Source organism: Gasterosteus aculeatus, chromosome 4, assembly GCF_964276395.1.
Source record: "Gasterosteus aculeatus chromosome 4, fGasAcu3.hap1.1, whole genome shotgun sequence".
NCBI classification, from domain to species: domain Eukaryota; kingdom Metazoa; phylum Chordata; class Actinopteri; order Perciformes; family Gasterosteidae; genus Gasterosteus; species Gasterosteus aculeatus.
This window is the reverse complement of record NC_135691.1, coordinates 21,251,736-21,278,388: the sequence shown is the minus strand read 5'-3', so window position 1 is coordinate 21,278,388 and position 26,653 is coordinate 21,251,736. Positions and strand designations below refer to the sequence as shown.

At 43.5% G+C, this 26,653-nt stretch overlaps 4 protein-coding genes across 9 annotated transcripts; 2 read left to right on the top strand and 2 right to left on the bottom strand.

The window, feature by feature from the left end:
- The first annotated feature begins 550 nt into the window (after positions 1–550).
- LOC120817317 (uncharacterized) lies at positions 551–5,314 on the top strand. Its single transcript, XM_040173394.2, has 4 exons — positions 551–761; positions 2,907–3,704; positions 3,793–3,825; positions 4,551–5,314. The coding sequence occupies exons 1-4, from the start codon at positions 746–748 to the stop codon at positions 4,583–4,585; spliced, it is 882 nt and encodes a 293-aa protein (XP_040029328.2). The 5' UTR covers positions 551–745; the 3' UTR covers positions 4,586–5,314.
- A 3-nt stretch (positions 5,315–5,317) lies between these two features.
- osgep (O-sialoglycoprotein endopeptidase) lies at positions 5,318–15,314 on the bottom strand. Of its 6 annotated transcripts, none has more exons than XM_078101031.1 (14): positions 15,092–15,188; positions 13,720–13,766; positions 12,695–12,772; positions 12,396–12,519; positions 12,185–12,304; positions 11,508–11,683; positions 11,245–11,340; positions 11,101–11,150; positions 10,920–10,998; positions 10,725–10,790; positions 8,739–8,829; positions 7,658–7,733; positions 5,930–6,028; positions 5,318–5,714 (listed from the first exon to the last, which is right to left on the bottom strand). In XM_078101031.1, the coding sequence occupies exons 4-14, from the start codon at positions 12,451–12,453 to the stop codon at positions 5,675–5,677; spliced, it is 951 nt and encodes a 316-aa protein (XP_077957157.1). In that variant the 5' UTR covers positions 12,454–12,519; positions 12,695–12,772; positions 13,720–13,766; positions 15,092–15,188; the 3' UTR covers positions 5,318–5,674. The 6 variants fall into 6 exon arrangements, with proteins under 6 accessions (XP_077957157.1, XP_077957154.1, XP_077957153.1 ...); XM_078101028.1 differs by having other exon boundaries at positions 12,400–12,519; positions 15,092–15,187; XM_078101027.1 differs by lacking the exon at positions 12,695–12,772 and having other exon boundaries at positions 12,400–12,519; positions 15,092–15,196.
- Positions 15,303–18,469, top strand: apex1 (APEX nuclease (multifunctional DNA repair enzyme) 1). The gene is made up of 5 exons (XM_040173393.2): positions 15,303–15,511; positions 16,415–16,546; positions 16,656–16,819; positions 16,908–17,100; positions 17,547–18,469. The coding sequence occupies exons 2-5, from the start codon at positions 16,486–16,488 to the stop codon at positions 18,059–18,061; spliced, it is 933 nt and encodes a 310-aa protein (XP_040029327.2). The 5' UTR covers positions 15,303–15,511; positions 16,415–16,485; the 3' UTR covers positions 18,062–18,469.
- A 144-nt stretch (positions 18,470–18,613) lies between these two features.
- Positions 18,614–24,142, bottom strand: LOC120817315 (uncharacterized). Its single transcript, XM_040173392.2, has 9 exons — positions 23,970–24,142; positions 23,099–23,301; positions 22,876–22,974; positions 22,588–22,683; positions 22,391–22,501; positions 21,536–21,659; positions 20,351–21,452; positions 20,120–20,172; positions 18,614–19,918 (listed from the first exon to the last, which is right to left on the bottom strand). Exons 1-9 carry the CDS (start codon positions 24,001–24,003, stop codon positions 18,687–18,689), a joined length of 3,054 nt encoding a protein of 1,017 aa, XP_040029326.1. The 5' UTR covers positions 24,004–24,142; the 3' UTR covers positions 18,614–18,686.
- Between the last annotated feature and the right edge of the window lie 2,511 nt (positions 24,143–26,653).

Genomic DNA, 26,653 nt, shown 5'->3' with positions numbered 1-26,653 from the left:
TGCTCTGCAACACACGCAGAACCATGAATTGAAACAAGTGCGTCGATGCAACGACGCAGAAGCATGCGCCAGCCTTAACAAATCTTAGCACTTAAATTGTACTTATAATGCCACTTATCTATAGCAAATAGTAAATTGGCTTATTTGAGGAATAACCCTTTCTTGTTTCCTGCTCTTCTGAGTTTGTATCCCTATGGTTGAATGCACTTAAGTTGCTTAAGTCGCTTTGGATAAAAGCGTCAGCTAAATGACATGTAATGTAATGTAATATATACAAAATGTAATCAACTTTTTTTTCATGTGGTGAATATATGATACACGGAAACTATCTTTGGAAAGATATAGCTGTTTAGTTTTGTCAACTAACAAACTTCTATGGCCTTTAAGTAGCTGTATGTTTCTGGATTATATATAAAATATAATCAATAAACAGACACTTACATTGGATTACATTTACTTGCGTCTGCTATTATTATATCATAATTAACTAAGTACCTAAATCGCTAAAGTCACGATGACATCACGTGGTTATCACATGGGTTGTCGTCATATTCCGGTTTGAATACAAAATTCCCTCCAAGTTTCCCGCCGGACCCCTTATCTGCAAGGACTTCCTGTCCCACCCACATTCTCGTGTCGCTTCCGGGTGGCCCAAAAGCGTCAACTAGCAAGCCGTCGTTATTTTGGCGCTGTAAACAAAAGTTAGAAAACGGTTAAGCTCCCACAACACGTGAAACGAAAAGACATGCATATCAAAACAGGTAAGTTTGTACAACTTTATGATATATCTTAATACAATTCCTCACTTTCAGAGGCGATTTTGTTGTCCTGTCGATGGTGTTAGCAAGTATGCTAGCGTTACAGCAGCCTGCTCGGAGCTTTGAATGAGGGTTACGAAACTTTGACGTCGGCATACACGCTAACTTGCTGCTAATGTAATTATATGGTAAGGAACTATAGACCTCTCGTGCGCAGAGGTCCCGTTGTTGCGTCATTTTCGTACTACATTAACCACATTTATAACGACAGATTAATAAAAACCCGTCGAGTTTACCCCGCCGCATCATGACACTGCTGATTAAAGTTAACGTTAGCTATCGTCGGTGCTGGCTCGCAGCCGGTGCTGTCTTTTAACACAGCACACGAGTCACGGGATGCTATTTCATCGAATCAATACTATTATTTACTGTTTAGTGTTGACTGTTTAGTCAGGGGCTCGTATACAGTCGGCTAGATGGAAGACCTTGGTTACAGCACCGGCTCGGGCCGTGTGTTTCCTCTTCGTGATCGTATTGTTGGACCTCAACTTGTGACCACCCGAGTTCAGTAACCACACAAAGCGCCCATCGACACGTCTTTGGGCTGTCGTGCGTGTCACACGAGCAGAAAATGGCCACGAAAGTAGTAATATAAATAAACCTAACGTTAGTCTGTGAATGACACATACGCCGTTGTGTAACATTGGTACACATCACTAACAGTGGTTCGCTGACTGGGATTGGGCGCCGTGCTTGGCTCTGGTCCAGTGAAAAGTATTCGCATCGCAAAATACTTTTTTTATGCGTTATGTTTAACTCAGGACAGTGTTACAGGGCAGTGGGGACTGATGATGAGTGATGTTCTTTGTGACGGTGTAATCACCAAGAACTGCAACTAGTTTCTGGGATGTGTGGAATGTGGATGTTGGTGTTCAAACCCGCGGTGGCTCGGAGGAAAACCAACGTACGGCGTTGTTATTTTACGGTTCCTCTGTCAATCTTTATGTTTTTATTAATGAGTGGAATCCGTATTAATCATATAGGAGATAAAACAAAAGCCAGAAACCAAGGGGAATCAGTCTACACAACTTGAGAATTGTATCAATAAATAAATATATCGGAATCCATGAAACGGTTACAGAATGTACTTATGCATTTATTGTGCAAACTTCAACGTAGTAAAAATACACCCTAAAAGAATCAGCCAAACAAAGTGTTGTCTTTTTTTTTTTAAAGCAACATATATTAGGTTAATCTATTTCCAAGACAAACCTTCTTTCTCTGTCTTCTATACTCTATTGAAGAAGTCCTACAGGGTGGATTATTGCTTCTGTCGTTTTGCTTCACCACCTGCTTTTGCTTTCTCATACAGTGCCTCAAGCACATGCCTCTTCAAGCCATGTCTGGTCCTTTTTGGCTCTGCAGTATTTCTGGGGCTGCTGGTGGCCCTGAATCAGGCTGTAATCACTGTGATCACACCCTTTCTTCTAACAAGTTGTGAGGCAGTAATACAGATATTAAGTATCTGAATTCCCGTTTTGTCTGAAAGTAGACGGCAGTTTCATACATTGTTGAACATCCTTCAGGAAAATCACAAAATGTGTTAAATGTTTTTTTTATGCTTAAATATATTATATTCAAGAATCTCAAGAATTTCCATACCATTACCAAATTGACTTGCGTTTTAGAAGAAACAAACCCCCACATTTTTCTTTAATATGATTAATGACCAACTGCCAACCTTTTTCCTCTGTCCTTTCCTCAGCCGCACTGCAACCTTAATTCCTGAACTTGGTTGCAGTTTGCAGGGTGGACTTAACGGGTGGAGTCAACTGTACATCTCGCTGTAGTGGGGCTCAAGCACTTTAACCAAATGCTATTAAATCAGTTTTGTCTACAATCGGGCGTGGTGACATGTATGCAGCAATACTTGCATTCCGTACTCTGGTCTGAATCTGCAGTGTGAGGCTGGAACATTTTGATTAGAACTTAAATCTTTAAAAAAAATCCATGGACCGTATATTTTTTCTAAATTATACTGTTGTATTGTAATTGTTTGTTTCAACTGGTTTAAAACTTTTCCCCCAATGGATCAGCCTTTTGTGATTTAAAGCAGATATTCAACAAACTTGACGACGTGTCTTTCAGGTACATGGGAAGCCAGCAACACTGTGTGTGAGTCCGATACCCTGTGTGATCCAGCAGTCCTCGTAGCAGCCACCAACTCCGATCCCCACATTCGTAACCGCCGCCTGTCTCCCGGCTCGGGCAACTGTGGAGGTGGTGGAGGCGGAGGCTGCATCTCTGGTGGTGACCAACAGCCCCGGCAGCTTTCTGCTGAAGGCGACCTCGTCGGACCCGGCCATCCGCACACTATCAGCTTCCGCAGGGAAAAGGAGCGCAAGGGCCATCAGCACAAAGGCCGCAGCCTCCGCAGGGAAAGTCAGAAGGGGGTCGGCCGAGTAAGCGAGCGGCCACAAAAGGCTAGCCAAAAGGAGAGGTGGGTGGAGGACAGTCTGTCGCTGCTCAAGCCCCCACCTGCCTTCCCGGTGCAGGACAGCCCCGCCAAGCTGCAGCCTGCCGTCAGCTACGCATCCAAGGTGAAGGCGGGAGCACCGAGTGGGGGGCTGGAGGAAGACCGCCCTGCCATCGGTGTGCTGCTACAGAACCAGTGGGGTCTCAGTTTTATCAGCGAAGCGAGGCCATCTACAGAGGTCTCCGGGCTTCGGCCCGCTATCAACGCCCTCCTTCCTCAACCCATAGACGCCGAACAGTCAGCAGGCAAACAGTTCGAAACAGTCCTCACAGGCCACTCTCCGGAAGACTGGCCTATTCCAGTCACTACCTCCATCACCCCCACCACACGCCCAGAGGTGGAATTGAGCAACGGGAAGCTGCTGCTTAGTTGCCGTCATCTAGTGGAGGCGCTGCACTATCACAGTAAAGGTGAGAATTATGTTTTAAAGACGATGTTCTTAATTTATTTTTATTTCCAAACATAAAATTAACTATTGCCCTCTTTTCTTCCGCTCAGAATGGAATGCTATCTGCAACAAACAAAAAAAAGGTAAGTCAAAACTTTTAGTTTTGAGGGGTGTGGCCTATTTGCTTTAACTCCATTTTCAAAGTGTTTTCATGTCAATATTTAGTAGTTTTGTATATTTTGGAAGCTGTCCACCTTGTAAAAGGTTTTATGAGACCCTGCAGTTGGACCAGTTTTAATTAATTGTTGTAGAGACTGGTGTGACGGTCCTAAAAGATTTCTGTAATCTTTGGTATGACAAAATATTGGTGTGTGTATTCATTTTTGTTCTGCTGTAACTTCTGTCGAATAATCACTGCTCTACGTTTATTTTAATCAGCAGTCATGTTGCGCAAGTTGTTTTGTCAACAAATATTTAAGTGGTCATATTGGCTATTAATTTCCAATTTGTTGTTTCTAGAGAAGTTGTTGAACAATAAATTCTCCTGGGTGAAATTAATCAGTCCTTTTTCTTATGATTCATTATCAAGATGTTATGTGGTACTTTATGAAGGTAATAATATAATAGGCTACATAGTCTGCACCAAGGCGGACACAACCGTATCGCTCCAACCTACCAACAACAACCTTGTTCTCCGTGAAATCCCAGTACAGCCACTCGTACCTTATTGCTTAAATAAAACACCTAGTGGTAGCTGGTTGTATACAATGGTATACAACCAGCAAGGTTGTATACAATGAAAACTTTTTTTTTAATGATTTCTTATTTGTAGAAACTTGTTTCCTGACATTGTTCTCTTGTTTTGCAGTTCCCAAACAAGTTGTCTGGTACAAGGAGACCTAGGAGCACCCTGCCTAGCAGTGTGACACACACAAACACGCGTAAAGATGGACAATTGTACGAGTCCTGTTCTCACTCACTCACACACACAATGATGTCTTCACGCAAAGCCGCACTGAGACACTTTGGACTAACTCTTGAGATCTTACAGCAATGGACTTTTTTTTAACGCCTTACAGAAAGCCTGCCTTAATTAATCAGACCTGTTTTCATCACCTCATTACCATTTTTAGCGTGTATGTGTATAACTGGTCATTTATTTTTCTTTTTAAAAGGATCTTTGCTGAGCTGTAATTTAATCTCCCCCCCCCCCCCCCCTTTTTGAAATTTGCAGTCAGTTTTATCTTCTGTGAAGCGAGTGGTCAATCAAGCACTTTGTCCCAAAAAAATCTGACTAATCTGTGTGGGAAAAACCCTCACTGGAGCAGCCCCCCCATCCCAAATAGAAACAGAAGGTCTTGTAGGGTTTTATGGTAAATGTATGCAGATGACTTGTGTATCTTGTGTCCTCAGTTTACAGAGGGGGGGGGTAGTCAAAGGCACAGTTCACCCTTTACCCATCACCCATCAGATCTTAATGCTGTGTCCCTTTTGTTTTTATTTGGTTCCCCAATTGGGTGAATATTACTGATTAATCCATAAGGGATCTTACCATGTTCAGTAATAAAAAAATTACACTGGAGGAGAAATGTAAGTGAACAGTATTGCTTAATAAAAATGAATGAACTTGAACAGTTTCCTTTTTTAAGTTTGGATTTATTACTGCATACTAACAATAAGGGATTTGTAACTATTGTATAACTAAAAAAAATGTTTGTCACAATGGACATCTTCACTAAAACAGTACAGTGAATTATGGTAAAGTCCGTGTCTCAGTAGCTTGATTTGCCAAAACATTTCTTCAACTTAACTGACCAGAAGAATTTAGGAAGGAGCCAAGAAGTTCACCCGCCAAATGTGAAGATAACAACTTTCCCAAGAAAATTGTAACTGGTCAGTTGACAAAGACTAATTGAAAAAATAAGTTTAATTTAAGCAAAATTGTGTCTGGAGTAGAGCAGCATAAGAGACGTCACAGCGCCATGGTGTTGTTCAATCTCTCCACGTCACCTCCACTTCATCGGTTCTGTACCTACAAGCATATGACAAGCATAATATATATCTATTATAGCAAGGAAGGACTGCACAACAAACTATGCACCAATGTACATTGTTGCGATCATCTCAAATACAATTGACCTAAAACAAAAACCTATAGCAGCACACTGTACAAAAACCCAGGCAACCCACCAGCATTTCCATGACTTTCTTGGACGGGCACAGTACAAAGAACTAGCAACATAATACCTTTGTGTAATCCATGAGTCTTCCAGCTCCGTCACTTGACCGGCCCTGAACATCTCCCAGCCTGCTTGAGCAATCATTGCCCCGTTGTCAATGCAGAATCTGTTGCACAAAGTGGACATTGTTGTTTTGACAAAACAATACTATTTAGGAATTTAGCAGTGAGGGCTCATGAAATGACATTTCCTAAAGGGACAGTTTTGTTTTTCCATGTGCAGTAGGGGTGTAACGATTCATCCACTGAATCTATTAATCGATTTATATTCCTGCGATCCAACTGAATCTATCTGTGCTCCGCAAATCGGCATTCCGGACGACATATATCGGTGGAAATGGTACATAATCGATTTGTATCGATACTTGGAAACTGCACATTGGATTTAAGCACAAAAACGGTATGGATGTGTGTTTGTTTGTTTTTTAGCACTTTACACACGTTAAACGTTACTCGATTCAGTCTGCCTGTCTGTGATGTCATCAGTACGCAGCAGCAGTCGCGCGAAACTCTGAACAACAACAAAACACAGCGTGGAGGAGACGACTGCGAGCAAGACATTTACAAACCAACTCATCGATCCAGCGTGTGGAAACAGTTTGGCTTTTGCAAACACAGAGGTGTTCTAAATAAGTCGGTCGCTGTTTGTAGAATATGTAGAAGCCAAATAAAAAAAACACGGAAACACGACGAATCTTTCCGGCCATCTACTAAGGCGCCGTGGGATTTAACAACGCCGACAGTCAGGCACCTCTAGCAGCGTTACCGCTGCAGCAGCAGCAGCAGCAGCAGCAGGTAACTCCAGCTCTGCAGACACCTCAGGCCTCGCCAGCACCAAACTCAACATCACAGCAATAATTGCCAAGTTTATCTGTGAAGACATGCGACTCTACAATGTGGTTGAAAATCCGGGGTTCTGTGAATTGATCCAAACATTGTGTAATTATTGTGTAATGTTTACATTGAAAATGGCACTTGATTCAAATAAAAGGTTAATACATTTGCCATTAATTGTTCTTTGCTTGTTTATAATATCCATAATTAATTTAAACCTGATTTCCTTACAAGAAACAACAGGGATCTCGGAAACTTTGCCTGCACTGTCCAGTAAAGTTACTGAATCGATTTCAAGTCACTGAATCGAACTACTGTAAATTAACCCAGATCGTCCATGAATCGAATCGACAACCATGAATTGCCATAAAATGAATCGTTACACCCCTAATGTGCAGCCAATGTACCAAGAATCTCATACGGTTATCTCTTATACTTAAATTACATCATCCAACAAACTCTTTAACAACACATAATGGGTTCTTCATTAGGTACTACTTAACCCCCAAACAGCTGAATGGAATTGCATTTTTTTCAATTCCCAAAACTACATTTATTAGTTATGACATTTGACTACAGCCATAAGTGGTCATAGTCAGACAGCCCGTAAAAATGCCTCCTTTCAAAAAAGCAACCAAAACTAATCTTAAAATGTGGCCATTTCATCAAAAGCTTTTTATTCCACTTATCATATATAATTTCCCATAAAAGAAATAGTTTGAATCAACCAGAACCTGTAAAAAGCATTAGAGGGTTCACTGAAAGAATATCTTTGTAGTGATGATAAACCCAAGCTTGAAATTCGTTGAAAAAATGATCAGCAGTACTTGTGGTCTAGTCTCAAGAATTCCAACATATTGTCGACATAACAAATGAAGGTTTATGTGGATTGGCCGGCTCACCGTTCATCTGTGGCAAACAGCTTGGCTCCTCTCTCCTTACACATCACCCCCATCATCTCCTGCAAGCGCATGTTACCTAAAAGACCAGACCACAGGTGAAACCGCCTGGTGAATAAGATGATGTGAGGCTTCCACACCCACACACACACACACACACACACACGATTACTGTTCTTTGAATAAATGTTATTTATTACTCTTATTTGTCTGGTTACACAATTAATGTTACGTCAACATATTATACACTATTTTCTTCTCAACATCCTATACTGACCTATTTCCTATAAATACCCTTCTGATATACTAAAGTATGACTCATTGCAACATACTATACTATGAATCACTTCTCCAACATAAAGTGCTGGGACTTCTTTTAAAAACACTAGATTAATCATTTTTGAATGACCTTTTTATAACGCTCTCAGGAAACGAATCCTAGGATTTTCAAAATAATATACTATGACTTTTATACCCTTTTTGCTTTACATAGCTCTTTTTGTACTATACCGTTACATTTCACTTTTTTCAACATGACATTTAACATTAGAACAATATTTATAAAAAATGTAACTAAAGAGTGCTAAAAGCTTAAAAGTATGCTAGAGTATCAATGAAATGAAACCATACCCACTAAATATAAATACCATATATAAATACATGTATGTATAAAAGTATTATACTAGTGGCATAGTAGAAAAGTAGGTTCTTACTTTAATGGGCTCTTTAGTTGTTACATTAAACTATTATGATCATTGATGCAGTAACACCCATTATGCATTTCATTGTTGTAGTAAGCTGATATACTGTATAATCATCGAGCCATCCATCTTCAAAGCTGCTTATCCTTCATAGAGGGTTGCAAAGGGGGGTCTTTGGACTGTGGGAGGACACGGGGTGAACATGCAGACTCACACAGACGGTGGAGTTGAATCCAGGACCTTCTGGCTGAGAGGCGACAGTGCTAACCACCACACCACCGCGCCGCTTTATACTGTATAACGCACCATACATTTATGCAAAAGGTGTACACACACACACACACACACACACACACACACACACACACACCTGAAGTACTTACAGCCAACGCCCCCCACAATGAGGACCTCCTGGGAGCCGCAGTGTGCCATGGCCCTCTCTGTGATCTCTACCAGCATGGAGAACACAGTCTCCTGCAAAGAGGGAGGCATAAGCATCAGGGAATACTATTAAAATCTAAAATTGCTCGATTGAGATTTTTAACTGAGCTACACATTGACTGGATGCAGCACCTGACAGCACGAGCCCCAGGGTCCTGAAGACCTGGCAATCGTGCTGTCAGGGGTCCTATAACACGTCTTCAACATCAGCCTAAAGCAGAAGGAAAGGCTGGCGCATGCGTTGTGTGTTCATCACGGGCACATTTGTCCCGTATTTTCCTCCACAACTTTGTTCCCCTCGGCCGGCAAACTGACGTTTGCGGAGATCTCCCTCCGGAGAATCAGAGGCCATCCGCGCGTCCTTATAGTCCGCCAATGACGGCTTATAAGCGGTCATATTTACACATTTCTTCTGACAGAAGTTCTTCTCGTAAAGATTCTTTGTTTTAATAATGGCCGTATTGTGCTATGAAAACGGAAATGTGAGACTCCGTAAAGGATGTAGTTAGCAGACCAATTGCAGCCTTGTGCGCTGCCGGAGGCTTGTGTAGCTGTTGACACTAGTCTAGAAAAATGGGTCGATGCACGCAAGGTGGTGTGAAAAGGCACGCAAGGGACACGCAAGGGACGTCTCTCTGAAAACGCAGAAGCATAAACTAGGCTTAAGTCGTGCCTCCAAAAAAGTTGACTTCATCTGGCCTCAATGATTACAGCCTGCTTTCCCCCACATCCCCGCATGCCCAGCTGTGGCTGCAGGTAAAATCCTCACTGCAATTTGCACACCAGCCTCGTATGGGACGACGGCATCATCTACCTGCTGCACCTTGAGGGAGCCGATGGCTCTATTTGAACCACTTTCTTTTATTTCTACAGGGCATTCAACACCATCTAACCACTGCTGTTGGGTGGTGGGGTACATATGTCCAGTGCCTCCTGGATCACTGACTACTTGACAGACCACAGTTTGTCTGACTCGGCTGTCTAATATGATGCGGAGTGATACTGGAGCTCCACAATGATTGCTGATGATGATGGATTAAATATCCTTTATTGATCTCCATGGGGAAATTATTCTCTGCATTTAACCCATCCCACACAGTAAAGGCGCCTGGGGAGCAGTTTAGGGGTTGGCTGCCTTGCTCAGGGATATGGCACATGGAGCTGCCGGGGTTCGAACAGACAACCCTGCGGTTCTCAGCGCACCCTCCCTACTCCGTGCGCCACGCTCACCCATGATGACGGCCAGGTGGTGGAAATCTCAGATGGTCTCTGTCGAGTATGCGCTCACCCACAGAGTGCGACACACAGTGGACTGATTAGGAACAGCAGCTACTTTTATAGAAATGTATGTCTTTCTGTAATTCTCACACTTATTAAAGTCATCCGGCGGGCAAAACTGGACCCCCCGGCCAAAGACACCAGTGTCTTAATTGGTTAAGTTAATTGAATATTATTCTATTTGATTTGAATATTTAGCGCAGCTTTAGTTCTTGAACTGTATATATAATCTACACTATGGCAAAATCATTTCCCCTCGAGGGATTAATAAAGTAACTATCAATCTGAGTATGACAAAACAAACTGTAGTCACAGTAGTAGGTAAACGGTGTGTGTAAACAGTGAAAGAAGCCTCACGCTTTGATGAAATATAATCTTGGACCCCATTGGCTGCCATCAAAAGATCATTTATATAAAATAACTGACTTGCTAGTTGTCAAACACTCCAGTGTTACACGTCCTCCTCTAACCCCAACTTCATTCTCACGCCTTAAGCTGCTGATTAGAATGCGAGTAATTAAACGCCACAAAAGGAAGTCTTGAACCAAACGTCTGGAATGCCAGAAAAACTGCCCATTGTCTCTAAAGACTAAATCGTCTTCAGACCAATAGCCGATGGGTTCCACGATTGAAATAGTAGTTCTTTGTACCTGAAGGGAGAAACACAGGTCCTCTGCAGCACACTGACCAGAGTTCAGCATCTTATGAGAAGCTTCCTATGTAAAAAAAAAAAAAAAAAAAAAAAAAAAAAAGGGAAAGAACTTCATAAACCAAAAGATTTAGGGAATCAAGTGTAGCCTTGTCTTGATAAATAGTTACAGTTATTAGACAAGCAATCCACTCACCTCAATATGAGATAAAATCCCAGAAAATGAGACGTCCATTCCTTTTACTGTGTATGGAAGCTCCACATACTGAGTCCCTCTAACACCATTGACAAGAAGGAAAGTTAACTAGAAAATAATTGTAGAGTAAAAGCAAACACTAAGCACACAACAGTGAAGCTGCTTGGTGGTTCTCGCTCACTTTTTGGCCATCTGCTCTATGTTGTAGCCTGGACTGGGGTCATTGGAAATCTGAGGGAAGAAACAGTTCGGCACAAAGAATTTACACCCATCACAAAAAGTAACAAGCAAAAGTCTCTCTTATAAAGACCAGAATAGCGCAGACCTTTATAACTCTGGCAAACCGGTCAAGACAGTTGCCAACCGCGATGTCAATGGTCTCCCCAAATATTCTGTACCGCCTCTCTGAGTATGCAATAACCTGCACAGGAAGAATAAACAGTTTTACCTGATTAAGTTAAAACTGTTGACTTACTGTGTAAATTGATATTGCAGATCTGCCAACACTGTGTGATAGCTGATCATCGGGACGTGAGCACATGCAGACTCATAGCTCTCCCCCAGGAGCAAGGCTTTCACCAAACCAACCTGTGTGTTCCCTCCACTGACATAAAGCACAGTGGGGTTATTGGCTTGTGTGATGAGTCGGCCCATCTCGATGTGTCCAATACAGTGGTTGACACCGAGGAGCGGCTTCCCCCAAAGCTGTGCGACTGTACGAGCCACCAGAGCCACCGTCACCAAGGGGGCCCCCATACCAGGACCTGGATGAGAAGAATGAAAATAAAGTGAGAGAGAGACAGACATAACCTTTCTTACATCATTGTTTAAGAGAGAACATCATATTATTTTGATGATGCCTTGTGAACACGTCTTTTATCCTTGTCTCACTCCAACTCAGAAACGCTGGCCGGCCAGTTGACCCCCCCCCCCCACACACACACACGCAATAAAAAACAGCTCAAAACGCTTTAAAAGGACCTTTCATCATTCACACACATGGCAGGAGCTACCATACACATTACCAACTGTCCATCAGTAACTAACATCCCCACTATTCAAACAATGTAGTCACAGCTATTGGAACAATTTGGGGTTAAGTGGACACACCGACATGTTTACAAGTGGAGCCGGGGATGTGACTTTCAATCCTTTGTTTGAAGGACAACCCTGTTCTCCACTAACTCACAGTTGCCCTTGCAAGCGATGCCTTGCTCAAGAGAAAACAAGCTCTCTTTAGGCAAACGCCCAGGAGGTAACGTTACCTTTAGTGTATGCTACACAGTCAATGTCTGCAGGCTTCAGCCCTGCCTGCTCCAACGCCTCCTTTAAAACAGTCAGTATGACAGCACGGTGGTGCCTGGCAGTGTCACTCGGCATGAACCCTGATTGGAGAAACAACATGTTGTGAACCTCAGATGCACAATAGTTAAGACTTTCAAGTATCAGCAGTAGAGCAAAACTGTGATAACTGACTTGCCTTGTCCAGGAGGGGTAATATAGGTCCTTCTAGGGTTGGAAAGGACTTCACCATCCTTGATAATTCCGATGCCGATCTTATTGGCACTGCCCTCAAATCCAATAACGACAGTCATGGTAGCTAAAAAAAAAGGTAAAGAAAAAAGTATTGTTTTGGTTGGAGGTCAAGAAGGTTTTGGTTATGGAAGTGTGACCAGTTTGCCACCACGGCAGAAGAGAATAATGAGTCCAAAGAGTTAAAAGAAAATAATACAAAATAAAATGAATAATTGTCAAAATGTGCAAAAAGTACCGACTTGGTCTGGACTAAAAATGACAAACGAGGAAGACCAAAACCGGAGACGCCAAAGAAGAAGGCTTGTCAGGGGTTTTTCCTTAAATAAAAGAAATTGCATGTTAAATTTAGACTTCTTCGCTAAAATTGAAGTAAATATAATCTGTGCAGGACTATTGGGGACTACGGGTCAAGGAGAATAAGGGTCAAGTGGGAAGGAGATGCAGACAGATTCAGGTACATTTTTATATCGCAACACAAACATCACTTAACTGTGGACCTGTAAATTTACACAACACTAAAATGTCATGACAAAATGTTAATGTTCAGTAATGACCACGAAAACCAGGTAATACATATTTAACTACATTATATAAATAAAATAATAAAACAATATAATGTTCCCAAAGACAAGGGAAGTGGCCTGTTTTTGAATTTTTTGTATAATTAATAATTGCGCCCAAAGTTAAATAAAGTACAGTGATGAAGATAGTTATAAAACTTTCACACCCTGATATTATATGATTATGATATACTGTCATCACTAAGTGTCCTATATAAAAGTTCACATGGTTGAGATCAACTATATTATTCATACACTTTTGGCAATATGTAGTTTTGAGTGCATATGGAAACCTGATCAATTAATCATTTTGTGAACCAATTTGATTGAAAGCTTGATCTCAACATCACTAGTCAAGTGTATACTAAAGTAAAATTACCTCATCTTAAAATGTTCAACTTTGATAGTTATAATATTACACACTACAACAATTTCCAGAATTGAATACTATATTGAAATGTATCATTTGAATCTAATACTTTTAATGTAGTCTGGCCTCATAACCATGAACCAATTAACGTTATAATTTGTTAGAAATATGCCTAAGTCAAAAGAATTGTCCAAAAAGTTCAGAGAAGAGATCATTGCCTTGCACAAACAAGGAAAAGGATACAAAAAGATAGCAAAAGCACTGAATGTCCTTAGAAATACAGTTGGAAGCATAGTTCGCAAGTTCAAAGTTGAAGGAACAGTGGCTACACTACCTGGACGTGGCAGAAAGAGGAAGCTATCAGCGGCTGCCACCAGATTCCTGAGGAGGAAAGTGGTCAAAAACCCTCGAGTGACTGCAAAACACCTGCAGCAAGACTTGGTGGCAACAGGCACTGGGGTTTCAGTTTGCACAGTAAGGCGCATACTAAACACTGAAGGGTTCCATGCCTGGACTCCAAGACGCACACCACTACTGACCCAAAAGCACAAGAAAAGTCGGCTCCAATATGCTGAAAACCATATAAATAAGCCACCGAAGTTTTGGAATTCAGTTCTGTGGAGCGATGAGACAAAACTAGAACTATTCGGGCCTCTGGATCAGCGGTATGTCTGGAGGAAGAAGAATGAAGCATATGCTGAAAAGAACACCCTGCCTACAGTGAAGCATGGCGGTGGCTCAGTGTTGCTCTGGGGCTGCTTTGCTGCCTCTGGCACTGGAAACCTGCAGCGTGTGGAGGGCACGATGAATTCAGTCAAATATCAGGAAATCTTAGGAAAAAACGGCATGCCGTCTGTGATGAAGCTGAAACTTGGGCGTCATTGGACCTTCTAACAGGACAATGATCCCAAGCATACCTCAAAGTCCACCAAGGCTTGGTTTCAGAAGAAGAAATAGAACATTCTAGAGTGGCCGTCACAGTCGCCTGACTTGAACCCCATCGAAAATCTCTGGTGGGATTTGAAGAAGGCGGTTGCAAAACGCACACCCAAAGAATATTACTGAACTGGAGGCCATTGCCCATGAGGAATGGGCTAAGATTCCTCTGGAACGCTGTCAGAATCTGGTGTCTGGCTATGCATCACGTTTGCTGCAGGTCATAACAGCAAAAGGGTACTCTACTAAGTACTGAAGATGCTTGTCGTGAAGGGGTTGAATAATTTTAAGACTGCAGTAAATTCATTAAAGTCATTAAAAGTAGCATTTTGTGTTGAATTTGGACAAAACCTTTTGTAATATTAGTTTCATTAAACTACTTAAACAATTCTTGTGTAATTTTTTTATTGCAAACAGCTGAGAAATTGTATATTTTGCCAATAAACCTAATGTGCAATTAGGGGGGTTGAATAATTTTGATTGCAACTGTACAAATGGGATTTTCCAGACGGGCGCTTTTGAATGTAACACTATGTGTTGAGACAATACACTCACCTCTCGATACATTCAAACCTAGAAAATGTAACATTATACTACACGTAGTGTACAGATCGAGCTTGGGCAAAGAAAAGTGGCGTTAATTAAAGCATCCTGCACAGGTGTGTGGTTAGCTGTTATGCTGGAAGTCAGTGACAACACACCCTAACCCTAACCCTTAAAACCAGGTTAACCATATATTAACCCGGAATTTAATATCAAAATATGTATACCTCGTTTTCTTTCGAAGATTCAATTAGATCCAGATCCTTGCCAGTTAAACTCTTAAACTGATAATACAAACTTCCTCACTTCAACTCATGCATTGAACGGGGTCTTAAACGGTCCCTAACATTGACAGCTACACACATGGCCTCACCCAAAACCTTTTGTCTAAATAATGTTTCACTCAGCAAAAACGTCAAGATACTGCAATATGCTCCACGGAAGCTATCGTTGCGTATTTATTTTCCAATATATAAATACACAATAAAAATCTTTTGTTATTTGTCATTTCTATCAGGCATAGGTGTAGGCACTCAGTGAGTGCATCGAACACGTGGTGAGGAATCGACGCAGTGCATAGTTAGTGCGCTGGAGCGAGGCGCAAAAGAAGTATTACCCCGTCTGTGGATCCTGTTGTGAAAGTGCAAGTAAGATTATTTGCATCTCCTTTTCCTCAAACGGGTTGCTGGTTAAAATGAAAACGGGTGCATCGTTTGACTGTATTTGCATTCGTAGGTGAAAGAAGATGAGTGTGAAGCCAGCTGACTCTTTCACCCGCCATGCATTTCTCGGCGCGGGCCGCCTGCTCGTTCCCTTTGTCATAACGGATGGGCTAGCGTTAGCATGGCTGGCCCCGTGTAGCGCGAAGAACAGCGCAGATGGTTTTCTTGGGCGTTTCGCGTCTTTCCTGCTTGCTGTTAATTGTGCATTCAGCGGCTTAGCAATATAATAACATGTTTGTATTGAATGTGCTTCGCTATGAGCTCCTCTGCAGCAACAACTTGCATCAAAATGCGCGCTGCTTCCGCTTTGTCAAAGGATTTAGTAGATTTCTAAACGTGTCCCAAACAAACAATTTGCCGTATAAAACGGAGGGATTTGGTATTACGGGACACTGGTAGTATTTCGGCCAACACCAGTATGTTAAAATGCAGCTTTTAGAGGGTTACGTTAGTTCTCACGTTAAGTTTTCAAATTTGCCTCTTTGTATTATTGTAAATGTTTGCAGATGACGTTACGTAACAAAGTGCAACCGAAAATATAATTCAATACAAACATGCTCTGCTCAATATTTTTTCTCAGGTTAGCCTTTAAATTGCCAGGAAAACACCAGAATAATTTTCAGAATCCAATGAAACATCTTCCAATAGCTTTTTGTTTTATTAAACTGGCATTCGAATGATCGAACACATATTTCTCAAGCATTACTGTAAAACATGCAAATGATTTGGCCCTACTTGCACAGTGGGAAACAACTGTTAAACTCATGCATGTTGATGTTAAAAGTTTCAGAGAAACACATCACATAATTTAATCCTCTTTTTCCCCAGCGGCTTGGGTAGTGTTGTGTGTGCGTGCTGTGTGTCTGCGAGGTGTGTTTGCAGTCAGAGCGACATCAAGTATGAAGAGAGGAAAGAAGGCAGAGGAGGCGGCCACTGACGGGGAGAATGAGACTGGCTCCAGTATGACCACCAATGCTTTCTCTTTTCCCGCTGTCAAAGGACTTTTTATAAATTGAAACATGTTGGATCCTCCACTTTCCTCACCCTGTATGTGTATTTCACCTCACAGCTTCAGCAAAGAAAACTAAGAAGGCTAAGGAACCAGAGGCCCCAATATTGTACGAAGATCCGCCGGACAAAATGACGAGCAAAGATGGCCGCAACGGCAACGTTAAAATCACGTCCTGGAACGTCGACGGCCTAAGGGCCTGGGTGAAAAAGAACGGCCTGGATGTTCGTTTGCAGTGACCAAAGGCAACGTGCATGATTTCCATTTTGTTAGCAGTTTAATTCTAACCAATTGTTTTCTTGTTTCTCCCAGTGGGTGCGTGAGGAGAATCCAGATGTTTTGTGCCTGCAGGAGACAAAGTGTGCAGAGAAATCCCTCCCCGCTGACATTACCTCAATGCCCGAGTACCCTCACAAGTATTGGGCGGCGTCAGATGAGAAGGAGGGTTATAGTGGTGTGGCCATGCTGTGCAAGACTGAACCCCTAAAAGTCACCTATGGCATCGGTGAGTGGTGTCTCTATAGCGTCTATCGATGGGTCTACACTGATGGGCTGTAAAGGACTTTGTATTTTCTTTTTTTCCCCAGAAGTTTAGCTTCTGGGGAATCGCTTACCCTTTAGTTTGTGTGTGGACTAAACAAATGACTGGTTAATTACCGAGCTGTAGATTTAACTTTTAGCAGAGGCAGGCTAACATGTTTCATTTTTTATGCTAAGTGCCTGCTGACCACAGGTTCACAATTACTGTACAGATGACAATGCAAGGTGACCATATTTCCAAAACGGCAGGAAATATTACTGAAGCAAGTTACACAAAAATTCAGAGTAACTTGCTGAACTTTTATTGCCCTAAAATAACTCTGGACACAAGTGTACACAATACAGGCTTGAACTTTAAAAACCTTGGTAAACGTTCCTTTCTTAACTGCTCCTTACGTTGCAACGCCCCAGGCAAAGAAGAGCATGACAAGGAGGGTCGTGTCATCACCGCAGAGTTCCCCAACTTCTACCTGGTGACCGCCTATGTGCCAAACTCCGGAAGAGGCCTTGTGCGTCTAGATTACCGCAAAACGTGGGACGTGGACTTCCGGGCGTACCTGAGCGAGCTGGACATGCAGAAGCCCCTGGTGCTGTGCGGCGACCTCAACGTCGCACACCAGGAGATCGACCTGAAGAACCCGAAGGGGAACAAGAAAAGCGCTGGATTTACCCCCGAGGAGCGCGAGGGCATCAGCCAGCTGCTGGAGTCCGGTTTCACCGACAGCTTCCGCGAGCTCTACCCCGAGCAGGCAAACGCCTACACCTTCTGGACCTACATGATGAACTCCCGGGGAAAGAACGTGGGCTGGAGGCTTGATTACTTCCTCTTGTCGTCCAGCCTGCTGCCAGGCCTGTGTGACAGCAAGATCCGCAACAAGGCCCTGGGAAGCGACCACTGCCCTATCACGCTGCACATCGCCGTGTAGGTCGCTGTCTGAGCGGGCTGCAGCTCTCCGCGGCCCCGCTGGTTTCTCAGTGTTAACTTTCCAGCTCTGCAGTGGTGTAGTTTTTTGTCTAGTCCTTTTAACAGTTTTTTCGATGACACATTTAATTTCAATTCATGACGAGCACAACACATAGTGTCCGTTTAACCTCTTCATACAGTCGACGTTTGTCAGTAAACCCAGTGGTGTGTGATGTCAAACACCAGTTTCAACAATGATCCGTGATGTTAGTTTTTCTGTACTGCAGCTGATCTGAGAAAAGTTTCTGTGCCCAACAGCCTGCAATTTGTCACTGTCTCGATTTAAAACTGCTGCTAAAAAAAGTGTTTTAAGCTTATTTTGCAACAAAATTGTAGTAGAGAATTTCCAATAAAAGGCTGAATTTATGCACCTTTTTTGCATTATTTGAAGACGAGATGAGAAAAGACCTACGCATCTAAAAACCCTCTGCTCCGTGTGCTTTAATCATAACTTGGAAAACATCAAACTACATCTATATACTACAAGCAGATCACTACAATTGCACAGGGGATGTAAATCATGAATACACCTACAATTGATTTTATTCCACTCAAACATTGTCCAGATCAATAGTTAAATGTCTTCACTATTTCATTTTCATAATGTGTGTCCTTTGATGTATTTTGAGATTATAGGACTGCCGGAATCCCTTGCCGCATTCTGCGCAGAGGTAGGGTTTTTCCCCTGAATGTGTTCTTTGGTGTCTCTTCAGGCGGTTGGCGCTGAGGAAGCTCTTGTCGCACTCGCTGCAGGAGTACGGCCGGACTCCTGTGTGGTAGCGCAGGTGGATGGTCAGGTAGCAGGACTGCGTAAACCTCTTCCCACAGTGGGGGCACTGGAAAGGCTTGTGGCCCGTGTGGAAACGCTCGTGCTTCAGGAGCTCTGCATGGGAGAAGAAGGCCTTCCCGCAGTCGGAGCAGAGGTAGGGCCGCTCGCCCGAGTGAGTCAGCTCGTGGCGGATCAGGGTGGCCTTGTAGACGAAGCTCTTGTCGCACTGCGAGCAGCCGAAGACGTTTTCCCGCGTGTGGCAGCGCTCGTGCTTCTTCATGTTTCGTTCCCTCTTAAAGCTCTTTCCGCAGAAGGAACACATGAAGGGCATCTCCTCTGAGTGGATCTTCATGTGGCTCAGCAAACCACCCTTATAGAGGAATCCCTTGCCGCACTGCGCACAAGTGTGCGGCCGCTCCTTTCGATGGATGCGTTGGTGCGCGGTGAGGGCCGCTTGGTAGGCGAAGCTCTTTCCGCAGTTGCATGTGTGAACTCTCTCTTCCTGGTGAGTCTGGAGGTGTCTGTTGAGGTAGCTGACACAGCTGAAGCCCAGGTCACAGCGGGGGCATTTGTAGGGACGCCCCAACCGCTCTGCATCCTCGCCGTGAGTCTTCAGGTGTCTAACCAGGGCCGACTTCCAGGCAAAGGTCCGGCCGCACTCCGAACACAGGTACTCTCCGTTCTCCATGTGGGTGCTCTTGTGCTCCCTCTGAGCCACCAGGGACTTGAAGAACTCCCCGCAGATCAGGCACTCGTACTTGCGGCCGGCTTTGTGCGTCTGCCTGTGCCTCTCAAGCGACTGCTTGAAGGAGAACCGCCGCCCGCACTGAGAACACAGGAAGGGCTGTTCGCCCGTGTGGATGCGCTGGTGCGCTTTGAGTAAGGACTGGAACTTGAAGCTCTTCTCACAGTCCGGGCAACTGAAGCCCTCTTCATCCGCGAGGGGCTGAACGTACGGCTCCACGGCGTGCTGGACCTGGGATTCCTCTGAGTGGTGGAAGGAGGACTCGAGACTGGAGAAAGCAGCCGATGAGCCATCTGCAACAGAACCTTCAGGAAGAAACAAACACACACTGGAGCGAAACATTTATAACGTATGAAGAAATGCTAAAAACTTGTGCTTGCCTTTTGGACTTTTACATTTTAAAGATCCATTAAGTGGGTTAACTTAACCCCCCCCAATTACAAGTCTTGCCCATTAATTAAGTGGTGAAAAAGATCAAACAATTTAAATAGTAAAAGTGAACTCACCATCTTCAACGTCCTTTGCAGACACCACAAGCGACCCATAAGAGTGCTCTGCACTGTTAAACAGAAAGCAGAAATCAACATGAGGGGCTTGATTGTTGGAGGTCCTACCTTAGGAATTATACGTTTGACTGAACATAATATGCCACATCATATTTCTCTGTAGTAACCTTGTTATAAACAGGATAAAAAGCAGAAATATTTTTAAAAAGACAAGAATTGGATAGTCATTACCAATTTAAAGGCATCGGTCTCAGCTCTAGAGGGTCGGCATTATTGATCCTCCTCCTTCGTTTACTGCCCATATGCTTCTGTAAATCTATCACTTGGATCTTCATGGTCGGTTTGCGTTTTCGTCCACTCGTGCGGACCGTCGCCGGGGTAACGAACTCCGTGTCAGGTTCGGGCGCGGTGCATTTGGGCTCAGGTGTGGCCCGCTCACTGCTCTGAGCCGCCGCGACCTCCGGCCCTCCACCGCCATCATCCGCCAGCAGCCGGCCGTCAGAGTCTGCAGGTGCAACGGGAGCATTGCTGATATTTTCATCACCTACAGCGACCTCTTGTCCTTCCTCACTGCTTGCTGTGGGCTTGTTTGCATTGTGATCATCAGCGTGGGTTTTGAGGTGCCTTGCGAGTGCTAGCTCCCAGTTAAATCCTTTGCCGCAGCGATGACACGCGTAAACCCTGTGTGCCATGTGCGTGAGCTCGTGCTTTGTCCGGCCGGACAGGGAGACACAGTCGTACTTGCGTCCGGTTCTGTGCGTGTGTCTGTGCCGGTCAAGGGACTGCCTGAACGAGAAGCAGCGGCCGCAGTCGTTGCACCGGTGGGGGCGTTCCCCCGTGTGGATGACCGAATGGGCAATCAGCGAGGAGGCGAACTTGAATTTCTTCTCGCAGTCCGGGCAGTCATGAGGCCCCGCCGAGACTTTGTCTTGGGAGGACGCCAAGTAGTCCTTGTTTACCAGTGGATGGTTGATGTCAGAACCACCCACAGATCTATCCTGCGATGCCTCTTCCCCTGCTTCACCCACCTCTTGTTCTACGGCTGCTTCTCCGGGAAGTACTACCAACGAACCGTAGGCCTCTTCGCCTTTAGTGCAGTGTTCTCCAGTCGCCACCTCGATGCCGGTGCTCGCGTCTAACTCCACCTCTGCGTAATCGGTCACAGCGATGACCTCAGCGGCTACGTCATCCACGTATGACACGGTGCGCGCGTCATTCCAGTCGCCTTGCAGTGGATTCGATCGGCCGGGTATTTCCGTAGGTTTGCCCGCTTTGCCAGACGGAGCTGCAGAAAGGGAGGACAGGATGCTGCCGCCCATGCTGGGCGGTGGAACTGCACAGAAAAGGACAAGGATGTTACGGTCGAATAGCTCCGTCGGAGAAATACAGCCTCAATGGATATGGGAAGCGATTTACCATGCTGCTCTAAATGTCCGAGCTGTTTGTGGTGCTGGAGCAACAGTTTCAGGTCCGTAGGCTCCGAGACTGAGTGCACACAGTCGTCCAACACAGAGCTTTCGGCTCCAAGCCAGGAAACCGTCTGTGGGGGATGCATGAAAACACACATATAACATTTTCTAACTTCAAATTAGACATAAAGACATTTGATTTGATTAAAAACACATTGCTGACCAAAGCGTTTGTGTAGCACTGCCCCTCATTGCGGCACCACTTCTTGAGTTGGAAGGTGTCGAGTGTGCATTGATTTCTCAGGGATCGACCACGAAGGTACCCATTACTCAAATTTCATCCTTTTCACATTGTATTGAAAGTACTGCTGTGCTTGGTCCTGTCAGGTCTTTGTACAACCCATTGGAGGCTTCACATACACTTGTTTATTTGATTAGCAGTAAGATAATCTCATGTGCCACTGAAAAAGACATTAACATTGCTCCTTAATTAGTAACTCAGTTCGTATCGGAACGCCCGTAGCCACATGCCTTAAGGTAAGTACCAATGTCCATGGCTAGTTCCAGTTGTGTGTGCTCTTGCTTTAATGTAATGATATTTCTAACTACACTTTGAATTCTTAATGTTGTTTCTACCAACCAGCATATATAAACGTATCCACGTGAACAATGGAGCATACCATCTGTGACTTTTGAAATTGACGCTGTTATCTACCATTTCTGCAAGGATTATGTCAATTCAATTATATTTATTTTAAATAGCACAAAATCACACATTTCAAATTTAGCAGTAGTAAGCTAAACAGTTTGATGGGGAGACACTTAACGTTTTATAAAAAATTGACTAAATGACACCCCTCACCTGCTCGAGATCTGGAACCGGCAACAGCTTAGCCAGTCGACAGAGGAACTCTGAAAACAGCATCTGCAAGTCGCTGTCATACTGAGGTCCATACTCCGCAGGGAAAACCTCCTTTGAATGACACAAAGAGTTCATTTTTTTGCATTGCACATACAAATACAATGTTTGGTTCTTTTCCTGTAAGCAAAACCGCCCACCAAGAAAAATCCTTCTCTCTCTTTGGGATCTTTGAGCAGAGTCTGGATCAACTGAAGAAAGTTAACCACTACTTCGTCCTCTTGTGATTCTTTAAACTGCAATAAAAGCATAGAAGAAAGACAAAGACATGTACAAATTCACGACTGAAAAACCTCCTAAATTAAATTGTAAAAATGCTTTTTGACGAGCTAATAACAACAAATGTTTACTATGAACATATAATCTAAGAAGAAGAAATCCTACAAAAAAGGGAAGGATATAAACTAATCTCGATTTGGGACACTTACAGCATTCAGGATGAGGTATTGTGGTTTAATCTGGTTCAGGATGGACAAGATGAAGTCCGGCTCCACAGACTGTTCACTTCGGCACAACTCAAGAATATACTGATGAGGAGATAGCGTTCACAATACAGTTAACACTTCTTTTTCTGTCTGTAACTTATATAATGGCCTCCATCATAAAGAAATTCTTAGAAATAAATGCCTGGTATCCTCCACCGGTACCCACCCTAGCTCTTAATCCCAAAATAAGTTGGATCCTGTGCTTGTACATTAGTAGCTCTGGGACCATGTCCATCACCAAAGAGACAAACTCTGCCACTTTCCAGTAGTTCAAGACATCTTGTTTCCTCAGAACCTGCAACATGGAGGCTGCCATAAACTGGAAAGGTGGCACCAGGAGGCGCAGCGACGCCTGAGGTAAGAGGTTTCCTGAAAGTAGAGAAGCATTCAGACACAAAGTGAATGCAGCAGACTTTCCCATCCCATTTATCCTAATTTAACGAATATGTTATGAGCCTGGCATAAAGGGGAAAGAACATTTGTCCAATCAATGATCACACTATAAGATGATGTGTAGTACTGGGGCTGTAATGTACAGTCTTGAGGTCATCTTGGAAAAATATTTTGTTTCGATTGTTTTTAAAAAACCGTAAAGTGATGAATACTGATTCACAACATGAAAACACCACAAATGTAAAGACAGTTAGTCAATAGCTATGTTGCCCATGTAGGTGCTTTTGTGTATCATCTAAACGCTATAGACGCAGCGATGCGTTTTGAATGCGACTTCACTAGAAACACCGAGGGTGTGTTCAAGAACAACATCAACAACAACAGTTTGCCATTTGACACGCTGAAACAGTTTGTAGATACAGCGCTCACTTATGTGAAAGTGTGCATGCGATGCATAGCATTCATTCAAAGAAACACGTCAAGGTCTCTTTGCTATCCGAATGTAGCTTTGAGTTAATGGCTATTAAGCGAACCTGCCTAGAATTAATTAAACCATTGATAAAGTGAACGTTAACGTTGGATGAACTATCACCAGCTCCAATTTTACTACAGATTTGCATCTAACCGTTTTTCAGAAAACCAACCTTCAGAAACGGCTGTGAAAACACTTGAGTCCATCTTCTTTCAGCTTTGTTGAAAATGGTTTTAGAGTAAGGGCAAGCTGAAATTGTGGCACAGGAAGCTCACCGAGGAACTTCCTGTTGCATGCTGATGTGCCGCGGCGACTGTGCGACAGCTGCATCGAGTTACGGCAGCTGCCTGGGCTGTTTGATTTGTGTAACCATAGATACACATGTCTGTGTGTAGCGGACCGGTGCCTCGGCCGAAACGGACGGAGAGGTACCACAGCAATTTGTGGTGGTACAATACGGTCCTTAAGAGTACGAGTGTTAGTTGTAATTTGTTTACTAATAAAACGCCAATAAGTGTCACTAAATAACCTACAAGGGCAACTTGTTGAAACTACTGCAACAGTGTTGGGAGGAATTTTCTGAACATTTGATTTATATTGTAGAGAGAATGCCACGATTTGTTTAGCTACCTTTAAGTTTTGAACAAATGAGTGTCTAACGTTTTCTCATTAGGGTCAACAGGTGCGTCCCGGAGTTGACGGCAGGTACGACCACGTTTCCTTTGTCCGTGCTGACCCAGTCTGGTGTCCTTTTAATTTGTCTTTTTAAATGGGTGCACCACTTTTACTGGGTTTTTACGGATTTGCGAAATCTCTGAGACTACTTTTAGATTCTTTTGTGATTCAGAATGGAATATTTTGTGTTTTAAATGTATTTGAGTTGCCTGCTACTGTGCTGCTTCTTGCGGGTGTAAACAAATGCAGTGTAGGCTTTTGAGCACTTCTTAATATTATCACAGGTTATAGAGCGGTTTTCGAAACTGTATTTATTTCTAACTTTATAAATCCATCGTGAAAAATGTAATTGATTTGCAAATAGCAAATAGTTTATTCTGCTGGTGTATGGCGGCAAATCACTGTCAAAATTCGAGAGTGCAAATCGGGTTGATCAAACCTCCGCGACCCAAAGTATGTCTCGCGCGAGATATTTGCTCGCGGAGCCAGTCACCATGGTATCTCTACATCTATTGGTTACAAACCCCGTCTTTGGATTGGCTGGAGTTATGCATTCACACAACTATAGAAGCCCATTTCTGCACTAAAGAAAGGGGAGAGAAAGTCGAATTTATGAGATAAAATGTTGTCAAAACACAAATGACACCATTACATCATTACCGGCACTTCGGCCGCACATTAAGACCAATGCGTCCAGCTCACAGACCGGTCCGTATTAGTAAAATGAAGTCCGAATCTGTGAATATGTTGCCAACTTTCAATACAGATCGATTTTTGGAAAATCTAAATAATGAGATAAGATTTGCGCAGGCTCCCCCATAGTTAGGTAAAGTTGGAAAGTGAGGACAGATTCTGACTTCCCAGTTCAAAAGCTGGTCAGCGAAACATTGTTAAAACACAAACGACGCTTCTCTTTAACAGTGATGTCGACAACCAGCTACAAACCCTAATTAACCCTAATTTTACTATGACGGACTGGTCTGCAAGCTGGACGAATCGCATTGGTCTTAATGTGCCTGTGAAACGTATGAGGGGCCGTTTAGGACTTAACTACTGAGACACTCTGACCCCATGCAGACGGACTCTAGTTTTCCTGAACCCGGGTTCATTTTTCACACCTACCCACTTTTTAAATCGCGTGCACATGAACCCAGTGAATCCGATTGACTCCGCTGTAGTACATTCCCCACGCCGGTTGGTGGCGCTTTAAGGTGCTACAGACAACTGAAGAAGAAGACAGGAGCATGCGTGAGACATGCGCGCCGTATACAAACGAAAACCCCACAGAAGAAGAAGACGACGACTGGGTTGGATTGCATGCAATCACGTGATGCAATCACGTGGGGCAATCCGATTAGGTATGCAGATAGCGTGCAGACGAACACCAACAGCAATCGGATTTCGAGTTTACTCACTTTGGACCCCCGATTCGAGGGAGTGCGGATACAGTTACAGTGCGTTCGTCTGGGCTATCTGGAGACGGGGTTCACCGGGTTCAGGCAAACTAGAGTCCGTCTGCACGGGGTCTCAGTGGTGTGCGTGAGAGTGTCTCAGACCCCGTGCAGACGGACTCTAGTTTGTCTGAACCCGGTGAACCCCGTCCCCGGATATCCCTATCGTGCAGACGAACGCACTGTATCCGCACAGTGTATGTACAAGTTTTACTTTAAAAGAGCTGACCGAATCTGCCCGCCGGACTGAAAGTGGCACCTGGTTCCACAAAAGAGGGGCTTGATAACTGAAGGCTCTGGCCCCCAGCCTTCTTTTTAAAACCATTGAAACAGTTGATTGCACTTATTCTGCAATGGCAATTGGGTTCCAAAACCGGTTGCTTAGCAGAACTTTTGTCACTGTCGTCAATGGTTTTACATCCAATCCTAAAAATAGTTACAGAAAGAGATATAGAAAGTGTTGATTCATAAAGTCTTGCGTGCCGTTTCCTGAAGGCAACACGGTTGAGGAAGGTTTTCACTCTTATCTGTTAAGCTGAAAGTGAATAAAAGATCTGAAACTTGAGAATATTAGATTTCAATCTGAAAATACAATATAGTGAATATCAAAAAATATTTATCAGTGAAGAATGGAAAAATGAAATAATGAAATAGAACTGACTAAAATATATATTCAACCAAAAAAGACATTTCGTCCACTTGTTTTTATTTTGAATACATTGCTGTATTC

Excerpts from the sequence above, each read along its gene's own strand:
- apex1 (XM_040173393.2), top strand. The coding sequence starts at position 16,486 with ATGAAGAGAGGAAAGAAGGCAGAGGAGGCGGCCACTGACGGGGAGAAT. Across the intron at positions 16,820-16,907 it reads TGAAAAAGAACGGCCTGGAT|TGGGTGCGTGAGGAGAATCC; the intron begins GTTCGTTTGCAG and ends TGTTTCTCCCAG. Across the intron at positions 17,101-17,546 it reads AAAAGTCACCTATGGCATCG|GCAAAGAAGAGCATGACAAG; the intron begins GTGAGTGGTGTC and ends GCAACGCCCCAG.
- LOC120817315 (XM_040173392.2), bottom strand. The coding sequence starts at position 24,003 with ATGGACTCAAGTGTTTTCACAGCCGTTTCTGAAG. Across the intron at positions 22,975-23,098 it reads TTTTGGGATTAAGAGCTAGG|TATATTCTTGAGTTGTGCCG; the intron begins GTGGGTACCGGT and ends TCTCCTCATCAG. Across the intron at positions 19,919-20,119 it reads TGCAAAGGACGTTGAAGATG|GTTCTGTTGCAGATGGCTCA; the intron begins GTGAGTTCACTT and ends TTCTTCCTGAAG.
- LOC120817317 (XM_040173394.2), top strand. Across the intron at positions 3,705-3,792 it reads GCTGCACTATCACAGTAAAG|AATGGAATGCTATCTGCAAC; the intron begins GTGAGAATTATG and ends TCTTCCGCTCAG. Across the intron at positions 3,826-4,550 it reads CTGCAACAAACAAAAAAAAG|TTCCCAAACAAGTTGTCTGG; the intron begins GTAAGTCAAAAC and ends CTTGTTTTGCAG.
- osgep (XM_078101026.1), bottom strand. The coding sequence starts at position 12,514 with ATGACTGTCGTTATTGGATTTGAGGGCAGTGCCAATAAGATCGGCATC. Across the intron at positions 8,830-10,724 it reads ACCTGTGTTTCTCCCTTCAG|GAGACTGTGTTCTCCATGCT; the intron begins GTACAAAGAACT and ends CCCTCTTTGCAG. Across the intron at positions 5,715-5,929 it reads GACTCATGGATTACACAAAG|GTACAGAACCGATGAAGTGG; the intron begins GTATTATGTTGC and ends ATATGCTTGTAG.